The following is a 22,776-nucleotide window of genomic DNA, read 5'->3' as shown; positions in this document are numbered from 1 at the left end:
GTGTTTTCGGTGGATTACAAACGATAGAACATGTCCTATTCTTCTCTGTATTGCAGATGATATATATAATAATAATAATTTCTGTTCATGGGAGTAAGAAAAATGTATGCAAATGGGAGATATTCGTATTTTGAAGACCAAAATTTCATTTCTAGAGGTAGTTTTCCTTTACAGGGGTTATGCGGATTTTGATGGCTGATCTTCTGTACAGATCATCACTATCAAATCAGTGGGGGTCCGAGTGCCCACACCCCCGCCAATCAGCTGTTCGAAGAGGCTATGGCGCGCCGTGAGCGTTTATGCCTCCTCCTAGGCCAGTGACATCACCGAATATCAATCATGCGGCCTAGACGCAGCACAGTCACATTCAAGTGAATGGGGCTGTGCTGCATTACCAAGAAAAGCCACTATCCAATGGACGGAGCGTGCTTGGTAAGACGTGAGGAGGCTGTGCTCACCTGAACTCTGTTGAGCACAGCAGCCTGTTCAAACAGCTGATCGGCGAGGGTGCCAGGAGTCTGATCCATGCCAATCTGATATTGATGACCTATCCCGAGGATAGGCCATCGATATCAAAGTCCCGGACAACCTCAAAAAAAAAAAAAAAAAAAAAAAAAAAAAAAGCGTGATTAAATTAATGTGTTATTAAATTCATGTTTTTAATTGCCTCATTAAAGCTCTGTTCAGACTGTTTACTTCCATCTGACATATACTTTAAACATATTCCCCAATGTAAGCTACTGTATAGGCCTACAGTGGCATGACATCTTCAGCAATAAAAAAAATAAAAAGTATAAGCGTGGTATACACTATTTTTTATTTGCCGTGTCCCTTTTCCATGGCCTCATGCACACGACCGTGGTGTGTTTTGCGGTCCGCAAATTGCGGATCAGCAAAAAACGGATGGCGTCCGTGCACGTTCCGCAATTTGCGGAACGGCACGGACAGCCTTTAATATAAATGCCTATTCTTGTGCGCAAAGCGCGGACAAGAATAGGACAGGTTATATTTTTTTAGCGGGGCCACGTAACGGAGCAACGGATGCGGACAGCACACGGAGTGCTGTCCGCATCTTTTGCGGCCCCATTGAAGTGAATGGGTCCGCATCCGAGCCGCCGATGCGGACCAAAACAACGGCTGTATGCATGAGGCCTCTAGGAAAACACAACAGACTACATTTACTTATACAGTCGAAAAAGTAATGTCAACTCATGGCAACCCAGTGTATGCCAAATGAAGGTTCTTTGGCACACAGTGGGTGCATTGGGGCCGATAGATACAATTGGCATATGCCGCAGGAACGTCTGCAACAGAAGTCTCAACAGAGAATTAAGGAGACAAAATGAAATCAAGATTTCAAACAAATGATTCGACATACAGAAGGCTTAGTAGCCTAAAGGGCTAGTTCCCCCCACCATCTCTGGCATTCAAATATTAGTAGTGACAAGAATGGCACAAATGGTGGTACTGTGCCCGTAGCCTTATGGTGATAAATTATGCCCATCATCCAGCTAGAAATCCACTGCTTTGACATTTCTCACAGAGATCTCATTGCCAGATGAAGGCAGCTAATAATTTCTAGGTTATATTTATCTTAATAACAGACCTCAGGGTCAGAAGCAACATCTTCAGGATCAGGTAATGTTGCATCATTAGGTGTTGTATCACTTGTGTTGTCAGACATATCTGAAAGTAAAATGAAAAGAATCAGCATGCATTGTGGGAACTGTCTGAGCCCATTCTACAGAACATGAAATAGTCGGACGGGTTCATGAAGAGACCACACCGTAATCAGTGCCAGAGCAACATCTAATAAACTAAGGGTACGGCCAAACGTGGAGTGAAATCCCCAAAAAAAGAGAAGCATCTGTCCTTAAAAGGTCCTTTCCAATAGAAATGTTTCTTTACCAAGTGCCCACAGCATGCTCCCTGAAACAGAGGATTCATACTTACCTGCTCCCCAACGCCTCCATATTCCAGTCACACTGTTTACATCCAGTGGTGCATGGTCTCCTGCCTCGCTCCAACCAATGACTGGCGATTCACCACCGGATGCCGCACTGCAGCAGAGGCAGTGCGCAGGACAGGAGTAACAAGGATCAGTTAAAGGGGTTCTCCAGAAATTAAAAAAATGCTTAATATTATTTTATAATAAATATATTCACAAATACCTTTCATTAGTTAGAATGGATCGTTTTGTCTAAGAGCAATAATCAGGAAAAAAAAAAAAAAAGACCGCCATCCTATTAGTACACACGAAACCTGTCCTAAATCACAGAGGAGGACAAGTTACTTCACAATGAGCCATAGTGCTGCCTCATTCTCCTCTCTACTTGTCAGGAATCATGATGCGGAACACAGGTGTGGAAATGGAAAGGATAAGGAGACATGAGAGGAGGGTGAGGTGAGGTTAATGAGCACCAGCTCTTGAATGCAGTCTCCATTACCACAGCAACACATTAAGGCCTATTGCACACGGACGTTTTTTTTTCCCGTTTACTGGCCGTTTTTTGCGTTCCGTATACGGTACGTATACGGAACCAGTCATTTCAATGGTTCCGCAAAAAAAACGGAATGTACTCCGTATGCATTCCGTTTCCGTATTTCCGTTTTTCCGTTCCGTTTTAACATAGAACATGTCCTATTATTGCCCGCAAATCACAGTCCGTGGCTCCATTCAAGTCAATGGGTCCGCAAAAAAACGGAACACATACGGAAATGCATCCGTATGTCTTCCGTTTCCGTTCCGTTTTTTGCTGAACCATCTATTGAAAATGTTATGCCCAGCCCAATTTTATCTATGTAATTACTGTATACTGTATATGCCATACGGAAAAACGGAACGGAAAAACGGAACAGAAACGGAAACACAACGGAAACAAAAAACGGAACAACGGATACGTGAAAAACGGATCGCAAAACACTGAAAAAGCCATACGGTCGTGTGCAATAGGCCTAACACAGTCTGTCCTGTCTGTCCTCTCTGTACTTCATGTCTCCTCATGAACAAAATTCCCCAGAGATTCAGCTAAAAGGATCATAGTCCCTGACAAGCAGAGCAGAGAAGGATGAGGCAGCTCTTTACCTTAGTGTTCTAAAGTAACTTGTCCTCCTGTGTGATCAGGTTTTGCGTGAACTAATAGGACGGCGGCCATTTGTTTTCCCCTGATGATTGCTTCCCAGACAAAACGATCCATTATAAATAAAAGGTATTTGAGAATATATTTATAATAAAGTAATATTTACGTATTTTCATTTTCTTAATTCCTGGAAAACCCCTTTAAGTACGAATCTTCGATAACAGGGGGAATGCTGTGTGCACTTGCTTCAGAAAATCTTTATTACAGAAAAACCCCTTTAAGGACAGATGCTATTTCTCTTGTTTGGAATTCATTCCTGGTTTTGGCTTCCAAAACTGCATCAGGAAACCTGAATATGTGGCCATACCCTAAACCACCAGGGATTAGTGTAAGCCCCCAAGAGATTACTGTAAGGGATCAAAGCAGTACTCCAAGATTTTGTACATTTTGCAGGGAGCAGTTGAAAATTAAAAGAAAAAAAAAAAAAAACTCAACTTAGAAAAACGTTTTTCCAGTCCCCAATGGGTCTGATTTTGGAACGCTGCATTCATTTGAAATCCTACAATTATGGCACACGCTGAGTGCCTCCATAGACAACCATACAGCCTCATTCTTGGATACCAGTGGTTTCCTCCTTGCTACTATTGCATTAACTCTCATTTTGCCTAGTCTTAGTCCTATTGTGGAAGTAAGAATTCCAACTCGAGTTAAGTTTGCATTAGTAGGCCATGTTCACACGTTTAGGTTTTTATGCAGTTTTTAAATCTAAAGCCAGGAATGGGTCATAAACATAATACACGCCTCCTCTTTTTGAATCCACTCCAGGCTTTAGCTTCAAAAACAGCATTAAAAAAATCTGAATGTGTAAACCTCAACGCAGGATGTTCTAAATTATTTTATGACCAACTTAAACGGGTTTTCTGGGAGTAAAATTTTGATAACCAATCCTGAAGACAGATCATTAATATCATATCGGTGGGGGGTCTGACTCCTGACACCTACACCGATCAGTTGTTGGAAGAGGCAGCAGCAATGCATTGTGTGCTATGACCGCTCCGTAGGCTAATTATCGGTACGTCACATTCAACAGTCACATGTCCTATCTGCAGCTCCTACCCATTCAAGTGAGATAATCGTTAGCGGTGCCAATAATGGGACCACTACTGATCACATATTGATTACCTATCCTGAGGATTCATTGTAAGGCCTCAGGCACACGGCCGATGCTCAGCCATGTCTGTGTCGCGGCCCGTAATATACTGGCACTGGCCGTTTGTATCTTTTTGCCTCTGCATCGCTAAAAGATAGAATTTGTTCTATTTTTTTGTGGTGTGGACGGATCACGGACCCATTCAAGTTGAATGGGCCTGGATCAGTCTGTGGCAGCCGCATGGTTGGCGCCCGTGCATTGATTACCGGAAATTGCGGTTCCCAAGGCACGGAACGGCCAAGCAAGTCTGCTGCTGATAACGGTTGATTGTGGGGACTCCCAGCAGCAAGATACAGTCTCTCCTACGGAATAATGCTCCACAAAGACTTGGATTTATCGGTGTAATAGAGCCCTGGAAACTAGATCATTTGTTACCGTACAGTATTATGATTGGGAGGATTTCATCAAATCAGCAATCGCTCATCAAAAGGGGGAAGGTAAAAGTTGGGAGTTTTGATATATACGTTAAATACCTTCGTATATAAAAATAAAAATAATTCAAGCATAAAGTACAACTAAACAATATAAAAATTTTAAATCTGAGAAAGCCCAAGCAAGGAAGAATTCATTGGAAGACACTGAAAAGCGCGGGTATATTATATGAGACAAGTCAGTGAATGGTGGCTTAATCAATAATTGCTTCTCCGGTGATTATTTTGTGCCGGCAGCTATTTTCTGGTGGCAGGTCAATTACAGAAGCTGTTATTAGCTGCAATGTGCAGATAAGGATCATCACTCAATTCCAGCAATGGCCAGTTATTTGCCTTGATAATTGAAGAAGCATTATTCAATGCGACTGTCTCTACTGATCATGCAGAACCTGTTAGGAGCCAGCCTGAAGGGGGTGAGATGTGTTTGATTACTAGAGAAGTACATGGGGGGACAGAAAACAAACCAGTGCTGCACGCTACAGAGGCATGATAAAGCCCTATGGACTACAGAAGAGAACCGGCCATTCTTCTACAAATGTCCAAAATAAACTGAAATACCACAGAAATTCACCTAATATGTATTACATTAAAGTGGTTATCCAACAATAAGGCCTCATGCACACGGTCGTTGCCCGCAAACAGCGGGTCTGCAATATGCGGGCACCGGCCGCGTGCTCCCCGCATCACGGATTCAAACCCATTCACTTGAATGGGTCCGCAATCTGGAGCTGCGGTGCGGAACGGAGGCACGGAACCTCACAGAAGCACTATGGAGTGCTTCCGTGGGGTTTCTCTCCGTGCCTCCACACTGCAAAAATATAGAACATGTTCTATTTTGTTGCGGTACGGACAGATCACGGACCCATTGAAGTTGAATGGGTCTCAATCCCGCCCGGCTGCCGGGAACGGCCGTGTGCATGAGGCCTAACAGTGGTCCAGACCTGCCCGACCCAGGGTGAGGGTGATGCTCACCTGATGCCCACCTCTGGATCAGGTCTTTTTGGCTCCAAGGCTTGCAGTTTCACTCCCATGTGTGCTGAGGGCAATATCCGTCAACGGGGACACACATGACCGCTGCGGTGACCTGCTCCTCCTGCGTCATGTCACATGTGATGCAGGGGGAGCAGGTCACACATGCCCACATCAACGGATGTTGTCCTCTGCGTAAGTGGGAGCGGACCTGCCGGCCTGGGAGCCCAACAGACTGGATCCTGAGGCAGGGATCAGGTGAGTATCACCCTCACACTGGGTCGGGCAGGTCTGGGCCACTCTGTTAGAGTTGGATAACCACTTTAAATTGTTTTGTGGCAAACTGCAAGGAAGTTGTTAGGGTGGGTTCACATCACGTTTTTTTCTAATCCTTTTAACGTATACAAAAAAAAAAGTATAAATAAGTTAAATGGATGCCTCAGACTGATGCCATACAGAGTCCCATTGTAAAACAGAAAAACAAAAAACATACTTTTATTACCATTGTAAAAAAAAAAAAAGGGTATACTTTTTTTTTACTGGACTATGCAGGATACAAGAACGTGGCATGCTGCATTTTTTGTATTTTTTTTGTAACCTATACATCAAACAGAGGCGGAAAACGTGATGTTAACCCACACTAAAAATAATAAAAAAAATATATAATCACCTTCTTGAGCCCCCTTAGATCCAGCGCCTGAGAACCATCCTCGCCACCTGGCTGCAGCAGTGGTGTGCCTGTGTACCGCACATGACTACTGCAGCCAATCACTGGCCTTACTGTTGTGTAGATCGGGATCTACAGACAATTTTTTCTATGACTACAGGAATGCTTGAGAACTAAAATAATGTAAAAATTACTGTATTAAAGATTTAATAAATGCTTAAATCTGTCGGCAGGTTTGTAGCTATGAAACTGGCTGACCTGTTACATGTGCACTTGGCAGCTGAAGGCATTTGTGTTGGTCCCATGTTCATATGTGTCCACATTACTGAAAATTATATATAAATATTTGCAAATGAGACACTAGGAGCAATAGGGGTGTTTCCGTCTCACCTACAGGGCTCCAGATGGCAACCAAAATGGTCGCCAATGCGACTTAAAATTTCAAAATAGCGACATGACTTTGTAGTCTTGTTGCCATTTGCGCCTAGACCCTCCGCTGTTCTGCCTCTAAGAAGAAGGGGCTTTCATCCAGCAGACACAGGCTTCAGACGTCTGCTGGGTGAGGATCAGAGCATAGAGGGTGGGCATGGCTTGGGCTTCTGCCTCCAGCAGTCTCGCAACTTTGTAGGTGAAGCTGAGCTGCTGGAGACATTTCAACTAAAGGAGGACGTACAGAGCTCCCGCACAGTCCACGGACTAGGCGAGTCACCCGTATACAGATTTATTACTGAGGTCTTAATGAGAAGCCAGGGATTGGTAAACCCTGTAAGAACACGCATACGCACTCACCGTGCTGGTCTCGTACCACAGTATGTCCCGTGGAATCCCCTGTCCTAGTCTGCGTAGCACTGACCAGGTCGCATAGCATTATATTGATTTATAATGCCAGGTAACCCTTAGAGGTCTGGAGTGTACTGGATAACACTTACCTAATGATGTCCTTGTTATCCAATACATTCCAGAACTTTAAGGGTTACATAGCATCATAAATCAATATAATGCTATGCGACCCGAGCAGTGCTGGGAGGTCAGTACAGAGCTCCTGCACAATCTAGAAAAGGACAACTATGTTAATGCGCGGCTCCTTACAGACATGTGAGGTGATGGGCAGAGAGCGGTTAGCTGCTCCTAAGACATGGGAAGTTAAAGAGGACCTTTCATCAGTTTAACCCTAGTCTAATTATGGTCTTACCTTATAGGGCGACCCCCACTGATGCCATGGCACTTTTTTTTTTTTCCCCCAAAGGACCCCGTCCCGTCCCCCCATTTGTGCACTCTTGGCCCCGTTGATTTTGGAGCCTTATATTATAATGATCCGACTCTGTTATATACTAGGCGGAGACTCGCAGTTTCGCTGGGGGGCGGTTCTGTTCTCCCTGGCTGTGAGCGCATCCCATCAGAGCACACCGCTCATTCTCTCTGGCTAAGAGCGGTGCGCTCTGATTGAAAAAAATAAAATAAAAAAGTGCCATGGCATAAGTGGGGGCCGCCCTATAAGGTAAGACCATAATTAGACTAGGGCTCCAGGGCTAAACTGATGAAAGGTCCTCTTAAAAAAGAGGGATAATTTCACTAAAGCAGCCTATAAGGGGTTAAGCACAGGCTACTTCAGCTGCCAGAGGAGGTCTCCTACCTTTCCTACACCTCTGCTTGCTGGCAGTGAATGGAAACCTTCAAGGTTGACATTCAGAGACTGAATGTCTATGTCCAGCCACATTTACACAGTGAGCAGCACTAGAATATGGGCAATCTCCTCCCTCTGAGAGCAAAGGTTTTCATTTACTGACAAGGCAAGCAGAGGTGTTGAGAATAAAGAGTAAAGATCCTGAAGTATTCTATTTATATGTCCCCATTGTCTTATAGGTGCGGGTCCCACCACGCAAGGTGGTGGCTTCAGGACTCTGGTCCGGCCACCACCAAGCCAGCTCCCCATAGAAGTGAATGGGAGTGCACCACACATGACCGGCCACCGCTCCCACTCACTTCTATGGGCTCGACAGAAATAGCTGAGCCAGCGCTCTGCTATTTTCGCCGGCCCCATAGAAAATGAATGGAGGACGGCTGCGCATGCGCAGTGCGCCCTCCTTCACTTTCAGGGCTCGGTTCTCGATATAGGTGCAGGTCCCAGCAGTGGGACCCGCAGCTATAAGACAATGGGGGCACATCTTAGCGATATGCCCCCATTGTCTGCAATGAAACAACCCCTTTAAGTGATTGGCCTTTCAAGGATTGCAGTGGGGATAGTTTTTCACCCATTCTGTGTCACATATAGAAGAATACTGGTTTGAAACCCCCTTAAAGGGTTTGTATACACTAATTTCTGAGACTGGCAGGACCTTTGTTGGTGATCATATTTACCTGATCCCCAGTGCTGGGCCCTGGCTCGTTTGCTCCAGAGCCCCCATTGCTTGTCTTAAGTCCCTTCATGAAAACGTCCTGTTTGACGCCGTTACAGCCAATAACTGATCACCATTTCCCTTGCATTATGTTAAATGGTCTTGTGATGCAAGGGGATCAGATCTCCACTGTGGCCAGTGATTGGCTGCAGCGGCATTAAGATAAAAGTTTTCATGGATTAACTCAAGACAAGTAGCGGAGGCCTGGAAGCGAATGAGCCAAGGCCGAGCCCCTAGGGATCAAGGAAGCATCTTCAGCAACGCAAATCTGGCTAGTCTGAGACTTTATAGAAATTAGTGCCCAACCCTTTTAACTGTGTGGGCTGTAGCCTAGGAAACCTCATGCTCCTAAGCAATTTTTTTTTTTTAATTTTATTGGAACACTACAGTAGCCATGTGGGTGAGAGTAGGTGGGGGTTTTAATGGAGGAACTGTGAGGGGGTGTAATGAAGGACGGTGAGCCCCAAGATTGATAGGGTTGGAAGAACGAATCAAAAGGAGAGACCAATGGGCAACTACACAAGGTAAGAAGTCTTTTTTATTTATTTATTTTTTTATTATTACTTAATTATATTATCTTAAGTTTGGCGACTAAAAATGTAATTTGGCTCCTAAATTTTTCAGGTTAGGAGCCAATGGCTCCTTGATATTTTTTTTAGTCTGGAGCACTGACCTAGAGGCTCTGCTCTCTGTGCAACTGCTTCCCTTTCTCCACTTTGACTGACAGGGCCAGGCAGTGAAATGTCAGAACTGGCCCAGTCAAAGTGGAGAGGGCGAGGCAGCCAATCACTGGCCTCAGAAGTGACACTTAGCATGTTGCCTCTGAGACCAATGATTGGCTGCAGTGATCACATGAAAGATTTTAAGACATGTCTGCTGTAGGAGAGGCCGCCCTGGAGCCATCAGGGGATTTAATGGCTAAGCATAGGTTGTTTCTTTGTTTTATACCATTTTCTGCTTCTGGCCAATTTTCACAAAATCCCAGATAATCCTTGTATGTTTAAAAAGGGATCTAAAATCTACTGTACGCTAAGCTTTGAGCTAATACGTAGCAATCTAGGGTAATAATATGTGACATTATTGCCCCTGTGATCAAGTTATAAAGACTTATCTTACTGTAGTAGAGAAAGTCAGCAAGGGAAAATGGCAGCTGTCCATGAAAAGAGTCGGAAATAAGGTAGACAGACCTTCAGTACGGACGATCATGAGGTTATGGAAACTTCTACATGAATGAGTTAAGTGAACTGCCTCCACTTAAAGGAGCTGTCACTTTGCATTACAATAAACGCTATTTATAATGCTTCTACATTTAAGAAATAGCCCAAGGTCAGCTTAATTTACTGAAACATCCTGTTTCCACAGGTTTGTCAAGTCTAGGACGATCTAACAAAAATCTGAGCTAGTCGGGGGCTGTTTACCTGAATAAAACGGCGATGATACAACTTTCCTATTGGAGACAGAGTCAGACAAAAAATGTACACAGACACATTGATATGAATGTGTCAGGATTCAGTGCGGGTGCTATGCGTTCACGTCACGCATTGCACCCGCGCAGAAAACTTACGGTAGATCTTCTATCTTCATTCAGCAGGACCTGTACTGACCACGCTCACCGATTACGTCAAAGGTCCTTTTGCAGGTCATGAAAGAAGAAGAAAGAAGACGATGCCGACTGTACGATCAAGTGGATAAGGTGAGTCAATTGTTGTTATTTTTTAACCTCTCAATCAACATTTTAGTAAGCATTCTGTATTAAGAATGCTATTATTTTCTCTTATAACCATGTTATAAGTAGGGTTGTCCCGATACCGATACTAGTATCGGTATCGGGACCGATTCCGAGTTTTCTCGGCGGTACTCAGCCGCCGATACCCCGCCCCGATACATAAATAGAATACTATGGGCGTAACTATGGGCGGGGCCCCGCCGCTCACCGAAGTATTTATAAACGTGAATCCTTATCCTGTTGTTAAGTTGAACTAACGCTGCCCTCTCCCATGTTCCCATGTCCCCCCTGTATCCCCACAGCACTTACTTAAGCTTCCATAGCAGGCAGAGCAGACGGCAGCAGTAACGTCACTCACTGACGTAGAGCGCCTGCTCCGCCCACTTTATGAGTGAAGCAGGCGCGCGACGTCAGTGAGTGACGTTACTGCTGCCGTCTGCTCTGCCTGCTATGGAAGCTTAAGTGCTGTGGGGATACAGGGGGGACATGGGAACATGGGAGAGGGCAGCGTTAGTTCAACTTAACAACAGGATAAGGATTCACGTTTATAAATACTTCGGTGAGCGGCGGGGCCCGGTGTATTGGGGGACACTGTTATGAGGGGGATCTGTGGATGACATATAGCAGTGTCAGCCACAGATCCTCCCCATAACAGTTCCATCCACAGATCCCCTATAACAGCACCATCCACAGATCCCCCACCAAATAACAATGCCATCCTCAGATCCCCCCACCCCATAACAATGCCATCCACAGATATCCCACCCCATAGCAGTACCATCCACAGATCCCCCATAACAGTGCCATCCACAGATCCCCCATAACAGTGCCATCCACAGATCCCCCATAACAGTGCCATCCACAGATCCCCCATAACAGTGCCATCCACAGATCCCCCATAACAGTGCCATCCACAGATCCCCCATAACAGTGCCATCCACAGATCCCCATAACAGTGCCATCCACAGATCCCCATAACAGTGCCATCCACAGATCCCCATAACAGTGCCATCCACAGATCCCCCATAACAGCGCCATCCACAGATCCCCATAACAGCGCCATCCACAGATCCCCCATAACAGTGCCATCCACAGATCCCCCATAACAGTGCCATCCACAGATCCCCCATAACAGTGCCATCCACAGATCCCCCATAACAGTGCCATCCACAGATCCCCCATAACAGTGCCATCCACAGATCCCCATAACAGTGCCATCCACAGATCCCCCACATGACAGTGCGTCATCCACAGATCCACAGATCCCCCAAAACGGTTACATGACATTTAAAAAAAGTATCGGTATTCGGTATCGGTGACTACTTGAAAAAAAGTATCGGTACTTGTACTCGGTCCTAAAAAAGTGGTATCGGGACAACCCTAGTTATAAGGTAAAATAATAAAATCAACAGAATACCTTCAGTGAAGAAGTCCACCCGCGTGATAAAAACTGAACACCACAACGCAATCGCAGTCAAAACTGACTGAAATTGCGTGCGCACTTGGGCGGGTTTCCCACAATGCACACGCAACACATCCGGAGCAAATCCGGGACGCCCGTGTGAAAGAGGCCTTCACATTTTTCAGAACAAAATTCGCACCATAAAGACAAAGTGTCAGTACCTGCGTCCTGTTTCGGCTTGGAATTTACATTCTGCAGAGGAACAGAACACAAATAAAGTTTGGTCACCGATTTCCTGTAGCTGAATTTCTCCCTTCATGTCAGAGGTCCGGTGCTGGCTATGCGATTCTGCCTCCGGCACCCGCCGCCTATATTTGTATTAATGGGTGAGTTATCATCATTGGTGGTGCAGTGGCCACAGTCGCTCCCCTCCTCCGTCTCTCTCCTCTTATTGGCAGCAGCGGCACAGGGGGGAGGGAGGAGACTCCTTCTCCACTGTGCTGCTGAGGAGAACATGGAGCGCGCTGAGAGCAGCTTAGTATCGATAAACATCAAATCCTGGTATCGAAAATTCGATACCCGCTGCAAACCTAGTTTCAAGTAAAAAAAATATATATATATATATATATATATATATATATATATATATATATATATATATATATATAAACTTTCCCAAAATAAAGCATAAAATTGTAAAAATAAAACCAGACATATTGGGTATTGCCGCATCTTTAACGACTGGGTCTACAAAATTATCACATGATCCACCCCCTCACCTGAATGCAGTAGAAAAAATAAAATAAAAACGGTGCTAAAAATTCTTTTTGTCACCTTACATCACAAAAAGTGCAACACCAAGCGATCAAAAAGGCGTATGCCCCCCAAAATAGTACCAATCAAACCGCCACCTCATCGCACAAAAAATGAGACCCTACCTTAGACAATCGCCCAAAAAATAAAAATGGCTTTCAGAATATAGAGACACAGGGAAAAAAAAAAATATTCAAAAATGCTTTAGTATGTAAAACAAACAACAAAAGTAGTCATATTTGGTATTGTCGCGTCCATAACAACCTGCTCTGTAAAAATACCACATGATCTAACCTGTCAGATAAACATTGTAAATAACAAAAAATAAAAACAGTGCCAAAAACAGCTATTTCTTGTTACCTTGCCTCACGAAAAGTGTAATATAGAGCAACCAAAAATTATACGTGCCCTAAAATAGTACCAACAAAACTGCCACCTTTTCCCGTAGTTTTCCAAAATGGGGTCATTTTTTGGGAGTTTCAACTCTAGGTGTGCATCAGGGGGTCTTTAAATGTGATATGGCAACTTATTATCCCAGTAAAATCTGCCTTCCAAAAACCATATGGAGTTTCTTTCCTTCTGCGCCCTGCCGTGTGCCCGTACAGCAGTTTACGACCACATATGGAGTGTTTCTGTAAACTACCTAAACAGGGCAATAAATATTGAGTTTTGTTTGGCTGTTAAAGAGAACCTGTCACCTGGATTTAGTGCATAGAGCTGGGGACATGGGCTGCTAGATGGCCACTAGCTCATCTGCAATACCCAGTCCCCTAAGCTCTCTGCGCTTTTATTGTGTTAAAAAACAGTTTTGACCCATATGCAAATGACTTGATATGAGTCCTGTATCCGGAGATGAGTCAAGCGGAAAGGAGCCCAGCACCGCCCCGCGTCCTCCGAATCTCCTCCTTGCCGGCTGACGTCACAGAGCTGGAGCGCCGAAATCTCGCGATGCGCGAGCTAGCGCATGCGCAGTGTCGGCATCATGTTCATTCCCTGTACTGGCATCAGCACAGAGAACGAACTATGCATGCGCTAGCTCGCGCACCGCGAGATTTCGGCGCTCCAGCTCTGTGACGTCAGCCAGCAAGGAGGAGATTCGGAGGACGCGGGGCGGTGCTGGGCTCCTTTTCGCTTGACTCATCTCCGGATACAATACTCATATCAAGTCATTTGCATATGGGTCAAAACTGTTTTTTAACCCCTTAAGGACCTAGGACGTACCGGTACGCCCTATTTCCCGAGTCCTTAAGGACCCAGGACGTACCGGTACGTCCTGAATTAAAATCTGTATTCCGGCGCCCCAGGGCTTAATTGGAACGGGATTTCGGCTGAAATCATTCAGCCGGCATCCCGTAACAATGCAGGGGGGGGTCATTTGACCCCCCCGTATCGGCGATCGCAGCAAACCGCAGGTCAATTCAGACCTGCGGTTTGCTGCGCTTTTTGCAGTTTCTGATCGCCGCGGTCCCTGACCGCGGGGATCAGAAACTTTAGAGTGGCTAAAATAAATATTTTTCACCCCCCCCTGCACCCCTGCACGATTTTATGCTGGCGGGTGGTGCGGGGGGGGTGTCGCAGGCGGTGGGGGCGTTGCGGGAGGCGGGCGGTGCGGCAGGCGGGATCGCGATCCCCCGCCCGCCTCCCCATGAACGATCGTTGGCTTCTAGTGGTTGTACCAGGGTGCCAGCACATTGCTGGCACCCTGGTATAAACGGCTGACATCTGTGAAGATGTCAGCCGTTTAACCCTTTCCATACCGCGGTCCGTACGGACCGCTGTATGGAAAAAGTTAACTGTCATCGGTCAGGGAGCTCCCTCCCTCTCCATCGGGGGGCTGCTGTGCCTTTGCAGCCCCCCGATGGAGAGGGAGAGAGCCCCCAGAGAGCCCCCCTCAGCCCCGTGCTTACCCTTCCCCGTCTGCGATGTTCTGAGCAGACGGGGAGGGTTCCCATGGCAACAGGACGCCTGCTCAGGCGTCCTGCTGTCCATGGTGCTGAACAGATCTGTGCTAAAAGCATAGATCTGTTCAGTGTAAGTAAAATACAGTACAGAACAATATATATTGTTCTGTACTGTATTATACAGACACCAGACCCACTGGATCTTCAAGAACCAAGTGGGTCTGGGTCACAAAAATGTAAAAAAAAGTGAAAAAAGTTAAGATAAAAAAAAAAACATTTATCACTGAATAAAAATTAAAAAAATAAAATAAACTACACATATTAGGTATCGCCGCGTCCGTAACGACCTGATCTATAAAATGGTCATGTTACTTTCCCCGCACGGTGAACGCCATAAAAATAAAAAAATAAAAACTATGAGAAAATTGAAATTTTGCCCACCTTACTTCCCAAAAAAGGTAATAAAAGTGATCAAAAAAGTCGCATGTACGCCAAAATAGTACCAATCAAACCGTCATCTCATCCCGCAAAAAATGAGACCCTACTCAAGATAATCGCCCAAAAGCTGAAAAAACTATGGCTCTTAAACTATGGAGACACTAAAACATGATTTTTTTTTTGTTCAAAAATGAACTCATTCTGTAAAACTTACATAAATAAAAAAAAAGTATACATATTAGGTATCGCCGCGTCCGTATCGACCGGCTCTATAAAAATATCACATGACCTAACCCCTCAGATGACCACCGTAAAAAAATAAAAATAAAAACAGTGTAAAAAAAGCCATTTTTTGCCATCTTACGTCACAAAAAGTGTAATAGCAAGCGATCAAAAAGTCATATGCACCCCAAAATAGTGCCAATCAAACCGTCATCTCATCCCGCAAAAAATGAGACCCTAATCAAGATAATCGCCCAAAAACTGAAAAAACTATGGCTCTTAGAATATGGAGACACTAAAACATTTTTTTGGTTTTAAAAATGAAGTTATTGTATAAAACTTACATAAATAAAAAAAAATGTATACATATTAGGTATCGCCGTGTCCGTGACAACCTGCTCTATAAAAATACCACATGATCTAACCTGTCAGATGAATGTGAAAATGAATGAAAAAAAAAAAACGTGCCAAAAAAGCTATTTCTTGTTACCTTGCTGCACAAAAAGTGTAATATAGAGCAACCAAAAATCATATGTACCCTAAACTAGTACCAACAAAACTGCCACCCTATCCCGTAGTTTCTAAAATGGAGTCACTTTTTTGGAGTTTTTACTCTAGGGGTGCATCAGGGGGGCTTCAAATGGGACATGGTGTCAAAAAAAACAGTCCAGCAAAATCTGCCTTCCAAAAACCGTATGGCATTCCTTTCCTTCTGCGCCCTGCCGTGTGCCCGTACAGCAGTTTACGACCACATATGGGGTGTTTCTGTAAACTACAGAATAAGGGCCATAAATATTGAGTTTTGTTTGGCTGTTAACCCTTGCTTTGTAACTGGAAAAAAAATATTAAAATGGAAAATCTGCCAAAAATGTGAAATTTTGAAATTGTGTCTCTATTTTCCATTAAATCTTGTGCAACACCTAAAGGGTTAACAAAGTTTGTAAAATCAGTTTTGAATAGCTTGAGGGGTGTAGTTTCTTAGATGGGGTCACTTTTATGGAATTTCTAATCTAGGGGTGCATCAGGGGGGCTTCAAATGGGACATGGTGTCAAAAAACCAGTCCAGCAAAATCTGGCTTCCAAAAACCAAACTGCGCACCTTTTACTCTACGCCCTACTGTGTGCCCGTACAGTAGTTTACGGCCACATATGGGGTGTTTCTGTAAACGCAGAGTCAGGGCAATAAAGATACAATCTTGTTTGGCTGTTAACCCTTGCTTTGTTAGTGGAAAAAATGGGTTAAAATTGAAAATTAGGCAAAAAAAATGAAATTCTCAAATTTCATCCCCATTTGCCAATAACTCTTGTGCAACACCTAAAGGGTTAACAACGTATGTAAAATCAGTTTTGAATACCTTGAGGGGTGTAGTTTCTTAGATGGGGTCACTTTTAGGGAGTTTCTCCTCTAGGGGTGCATCAGGGGGCTTCAAATGGGACATGGTGTCAAAAAACCAGTCCATAAAAATCAGCCTTCCAAAAACCAAACGGCGCACCTTTCACTCTACGCCCTGCTGTGTGGCCGTACAGTAGTTTACGGTCACATATTGGGTGTTTCTGTAAACGGCAGAGTCAGGGCAATAAAGATACAATCTTGTTTGGCTGTTAACCCTTGCTTTGTTAGTGGAAAAAATGGGTTAAAATGAAAAATTTGACAAAAATATGAAATTCTCAAATTTCCTCCCCATTTGCCAATAACTCTTGTGCAACACCTAAAGGGTTAACAATGTATGTAAAATCAGTTTTGAATACCTTGAGGGGTGTAGTTTCTTAGATGGGGTCATTTTTGGGTGGTTTCTATTATGTAAGCCTCGCAAAGTGACTTCAGACCTGAACTGGTCGCTAAAAATTGAGTTTTTGTAAATTTCTGAAAAATTTCAAGATTTGCTTCTAAACTTCTAAGCCTTATAACATCCCCAAAAAATAAAATATCATTCCCAAAACAATTCAAACATGAAGTAGACATATGGGGAATGTAAAGTCATCACAATTTTTTGGGGTATTACTATGTATTACAGAAGTAGAGAAACTGAAACTTTGAAATTTGCTAATTTTTTTCAAATTTTTGGTAAATTAGGTATTTTTTTGTGCAAAAAAAATAATTTTTTTGACTTCATTTTACCAGTGTCATGAAGTACAATATGTGACGAAAAAACAATCTCAGAATGGCCTGGATAAGTCAAAGCGTTTTAAAGTTATGAGCACTTAAAGTGACACTGGTCAGATTTGCAAAAAATGGCCTGGTCCTTAAGGTGAAAATGAGCCCGGTCCTTAAGGGGTTAACACAATAAAAGCGCAGAGAGCTTAGGGGACTGGGTATTGCAGATGAGCTAGTGGCCATCTAGCAGCCCATGTCCCCAGCTCTATGCACTAAATCCAGGTGACAGGTTCTCTTTAACCCTTGCGGGAAAAAATTGATTAAAATAGAAAATCTGCCAAAAAAGTGAAATTTAGAAATTTCATCTCCATTTTTTCCTTTCATTCTTGTGGAACACCTAACGGGTTAACAAAGTTTGTAAAAATCAGTTTTGAATACCTTGAGGGGTGTAGTTTCTAAAATGGGGCCATTTATGGATGGTTTCTATTTTGTAAGCCTCACAAAGTGACTTCAGACCTGAACTGGTCCTTAAAAATTGGGTTTTAAAAATGTTCTTAAAAATTTTAAGATTTGTTTCTAAATTTCTAAACCTTCTTAATTCCCAAAAAAATGTCATGTACAAAATTATCCAAACATTAAGTAGACATTTGGGAAATGTAAAGTAATAACTATTTTAGGAGGTATCACTATCTGTTTTAAAAGCAGAGAAATTGAAATTTTGAAAATTGCTAATTTTTTATAAATAAAAAACATATTTTGATTTCCACTGTCATGAAGTTTAATATGTGATGAGAAATTAATCTTAGAATGGGGCCTCTTTCACAAAGTTTTTTTTTCCCGTTGACGTTTAGTTTTTTGCTTTCTGTATACGGAACAATCCATTTCAATGGATCCGCAAAAAAAACATAAGGTATACCTTCCGTTTCCATATTTACATTCAAAGATAGAACATGTCCTATTATTGTCCCAATAACAGACAAGGATAGTACTGTTCTATCAGGGACCAGCTGTTCTGTAAAAAATGGAATGCACACGGACGTCATCCGTATTTTTTGCGGATCTGTTTTTTGCAGACCGCTAAATACTGAAAAATCCATACAGTCGTGTGCAAAAGGCCTGGCTTGGTTAAGTAAAAGCGTTTTAAAGTTACCACCACATAAAGTGACACGTCAGATTTGCAAAAAATGGCCTGGTTCTTAAAGGTGAAAAATGGCAGGGACCTGAAGGGGTTAAGAAATAGGTGCGTTACGGATTATAATAAAACTGCACACAGCTTGCCTACGGCTTCGTGCTACAGAGACTAGGCACAGGAGTGATTTAAGCTCAAGTTACACTGCAAGCACACAATAATGTACCGGTATGTTATGCCTATAACAGACTTCCTTATGACAGATCAATAAACAGTACCAAGGATCCTTCTGGCACCACAACTACTAATATGAAAAAGACACGCAAAGCCGCATAATCAACAACCTGTCAGTACTACCAAGAAAGGCCACTGGGGGGAGATTTATCAAACTGGAGTAAAGTAGAACTGGCCTAGTTGCCCATAGCAACCAGATTCCACCTTTCATTTTCCAAAGAAGCTGTAATAAATGAAAGGTGGAATTTCTCCCCCACTGCGCCGGTCTACTAAAGGTGGCCATACACATTAGACAGAAGTTGGTTGTGGAAATTTAAAAGGACTTATGCCATGACTAAATGTAAAAAATGAAAAATCAGACATCAAATAATACATAATAAAGCTACAACCAGCCCTGTACCTCACATGGACCCAGAGATCTCCCCATTCATTGCTCTGCTAGATTTATATCAAAACCTATAGAAGAAACGAAGCTGACTAGTACTATCATCAAATATCATAAATACTTTATTAGTTGCAAAACATGATATGTATCAAGGACATAATCATTAAAAGCCAAGTGGGCAGAGAAAAACACCATCCTGAAGGGACACAGGCTACAGGCAATGTTATCATGAATTAATATATGAATAAGTAATAAATAGGTAATGAATAATAAATATCACAAAGGTAGGTCATATGTAATACCACAATGTATATATGGGGAGCCGCAGGTGAACAGAATAATAACTGCCGGTCCAGAAATAATCACCCACTTCTGCCCATACAGCATATAAGGACTATAAGAAAGAACCTACCAGGACAAGTGCCGTGTGTCAACCAGCAAGGATGGCCATACCCCTAAGGTACATTTTATTGAAACACTCAGTGGCTATGCTAAATTTTTTATTACATGTAATTATAAAAGTATTCAGATCCAAGGGCTGGTTTGAAACCGGTAGAATATTTTTTGTGGGACAACCCCTTTAATAACAAATGATTGTTAGTCGACCGATAACAGACCATTCTCATCTGATAAGAAGTCACCCATTGTCTGTCAACAGACCTTTCGTTCAAAGAAAGACAGTTCACGAATTAAGCCTCATTCATACGTCACCATTCATTTTAATGTGTGTATTCACACATCCGTGTCTTAGCACGGTCCGTGGGTCTGTTTTTTTTTTCTTTTTGAGCACTGATGCATGCCCTATTTTGTCCGTTCAGATCCATCACACCCATTATAGTCTATGGGTCCGTGAAAACCACGGATGCCATCCGAGCTTAATCCGTGTTTCACGGATCATTAGGAAGAGATGCTTTGAAAAAAAAATTTCAGCTGTTCAGTGTCAGTGAAACACGGATGGCACACGGACAGGAAAAACGGAAACACGGATCCATCACGGACATCTTCACAGAGGCATCACTGACCACCTTTTCACGGATTTAAGCACGGACGTGTGAATGAGGCTTTAAAGAGCTTTCTTTGAAAGAAAGTTCCCAGAAAAATCTTTCGTCCATCGTCCAGTTTCATTGAACATGAAATGTGCATGGCCATGTCTTCAAAATGAATGTTCACCAGACTGTTGGCTTAACTTCTGTTCAACCATCTTCTGTCTAATGTGCATGGCCACCTTTAGATAAGGGTCTAGACCTGCACCAGGTTTATCCCAGTGACTCAGGCTAGTAAAGGGTGTAAGAAGGTACAAGGAATCATCGTGGATGATAGGTACGTGTCACCGAGGTTCCTGGCCTCGGTGGAGTAAGAGCCGGCTTTTATGTGTCAGCAGCAGTTGCTGTTTGACACTTTGATACTTAGTATGGCTGTAATAGCTGATCAAGGACGGCTCTTACTGGGAGTAGTCAAAGTGCTGGGTGGGTGACTACTCCCTATATTCCAGGCAGGGTTTTGCCAGGCATAAAAACCAGCCAGCACTGCCAGGTGAGGAGGATTACCTCCGTCTGACAGTGGAGCTCAGGAGAACTGTGTGCTGTGATCTGAGGGCTGTGTTAGGATCTGTGGCTTGAGCCGGGCTTAAGGGCTCAGACCCCTGTGAGGGCGAACAGGCCGCCTAACGCCTGCCTGTGGACTTGACAAGGCAGAACTTCCAACAGGGTGTGAAGTAACACCCAGGAGAAAAGGTTACTGTTTTGTTTATGAACTTTTCATGTGTCTGAACGATCACGATTGTTTTGCTTTCACGTGTGAATAAACACTGATGTTTTGAACCAAGAACTTGTACTTTGCCTTTGTGCTGCACCCGCTAATACTAACTCCCAGAGCGAATCACCACAAGGGATAAACACTTAGCTAACTTAATACCAACTATTGGTTGGCTTTGACTGAGATAGAATATTCTGCCAGAATTTTGTCAAGCCCTTCTTCAGTAAGTCATGACCTCGCACAGATAATTCCTCTAAAATTAGATGTGCCAAATAGTGCCATGTTTTGGTGCAATTTACTTAAAAATCTAGGAACACTCATATTGGCAAACATGCGCCAGTGTTTTTGATTCCTGCACAGGTCAAACCTATACAAAAACAGGGGTTGTGGAGTGTTAAAGGGGTTATCTCATGAAAAGCTTATATCCCTAACCACTAGATAGGTGATATATATCAGATCACTAGAGCAGACTGCTGGGACCCCCAGTGATCCCGAAAACAGAGTGTTCCCGAGTCCTCTGTCTGAATGGAGTGGTAGAGCGCTCCACAGCTCGGTTCACTTCTGTTGTGGAAAATTATTGTTCGCCGTATGGTCGCCATCTATCCTATGGAGATGCGCAGATTCGTTCGCATCTGCGCAGAAACTTTCGCACGATGGTCTGGTCGTCCCGACCTGTAGCTGATTTGTGCCCGGCCTGGTATTACTGCAGGATACCAGTGTCATGGCGCCAGCTGAGGCGGGAGGGATGGGGACAGTCTAACAAAGGTTTCTTCATCCACAAGGATAAGCGCGGCAACGGAAAGGGCGCGAATAAGTGTGCGAACGCGCGAACATAAGTTCACGCGATCATTAACATCTTCGCCAGCCAATCACTTCATACCATAACCTGTCTCCCCATTGGTCACGATTGTAAAACCGCCTTCCAGCCAATCATACTGTACTGATTGTACTTCTGGCGGTTGTGAAAACGAGACAAAGGAGCAAACGGCGATATCACTTCTATGGGACTTACTAGGTCTTATGTCTTTGTCAGTCCTAGAGGAATGAATGGATCAACAGATAAACATGCCCACTACTGTGCCAGAGAGTGGATTTGAGGGCCCGCTGTTTTTGAGACCCAAACAAGAGTCGTGATAACTGCATCAAAAAAGTCACATACACAGTGTTTATTATTTTTTTTTTAGAACTTTTGATGTCATGGGGGGGGGAACTCTTAAAAAATGCCATCGCAGAACCTGCTGCATATTGAGGAACCAACTCCCCGAAAAAAAAAAAAAACCTGTCCTATTATTTTCGTGGAAAACGGTTCGCGGACCCATTCAAGTCAATGGGACCGCTAAAAAACATGGAGGCACATAAGATTGTCATCCGCGTCCGTTTTTTTTCCTATCATTTGCATGGCAAACCTTTCTTAGATTTTTTTTTTTTTTACTTTCTTTCATGTCTGGTGATCCTCCAAAAATAAAGGAAGACACACGGAAACAAATCACGGAACAACGGAACACCATTTTGCGGAACGGAACACAACAACGGCCGTGTGCATGAGGCCTAAACCAAACGTCAGTGTGCACCAAGAATTATTTATTTCTAAATGCATGTTTTGGAGTCCAGCCCAATAGCTAGCTGCCATTCAGGAGCTTTAAAGGGCATCTGTCAGCAGATTTCTATCTATAAAACTGTCTGAACTGTTACATGTGCGCTTGGCAGCTGAAGGCATCTGTATTGGCCCCATGTTTATATGTGTCCACATAGGTGAGAAATATTATGTTTTAATATATGAAAATGAGTCTCTAGGAGCAGCAGAGACTTTGCCGTTACACCTGGAGGCTCTGTTCTCTCTGAAACTGCTGACTCATCCCTTGGCCCTGTTGATTAAAGTGGAGAGGGTGCAGCAGTTGCAGAGAGAGCAGAGCCTCCAGGTGT

At 43.6% G+C, this 22,776-nt stretch overlaps 1 protein-coding gene across 3 annotated transcripts in view; it reads right to left on the bottom strand.

Annotated features, from left to right (window-relative positions):
* ARFIP1 (ADP ribosylation factor interacting protein 1) overlaps positions 1 to 22,776 on the bottom strand; it is a 155,617-nt gene that overhangs the window by 121,150 nt on the left and 11,691 nt on the right. For 2 of the 3 annotated variants that reach the window (XM_040418551.1, XM_040418554.1), the window contains exon 2: positions 1,607 to 1,686. The exons of the other annotated variant lie outside the window; for it this stretch is intronic. In XM_040418551.1, coding sequence (XP_040274485.1) covers positions 1,607 to 1,684 — 78 coding nt within the window. In that variant the 5' untranslated portion in view covers positions 1,685 to 1,686. The remainder of the gene's footprint in view (positions 1 to 1,606; positions 1,687 to 22,776) is intronic. 3 annotated transcript variants of the gene reach the window in all.

This window comes from Bufo bufo, chromosome 2, assembly GCF_905171765.1.
Source record: "Bufo bufo chromosome 2, aBufBuf1.1, whole genome shotgun sequence".
NCBI classification, from domain to species: Eukaryota; Metazoa; Chordata; class Amphibia; order Anura; family Bufonidae; genus Bufo; species Bufo bufo.
The sequence above is the reverse complement of the archived record's forward strand: the minus strand, read 5'-3'. Positions and strand labels throughout refer to the sequence as shown.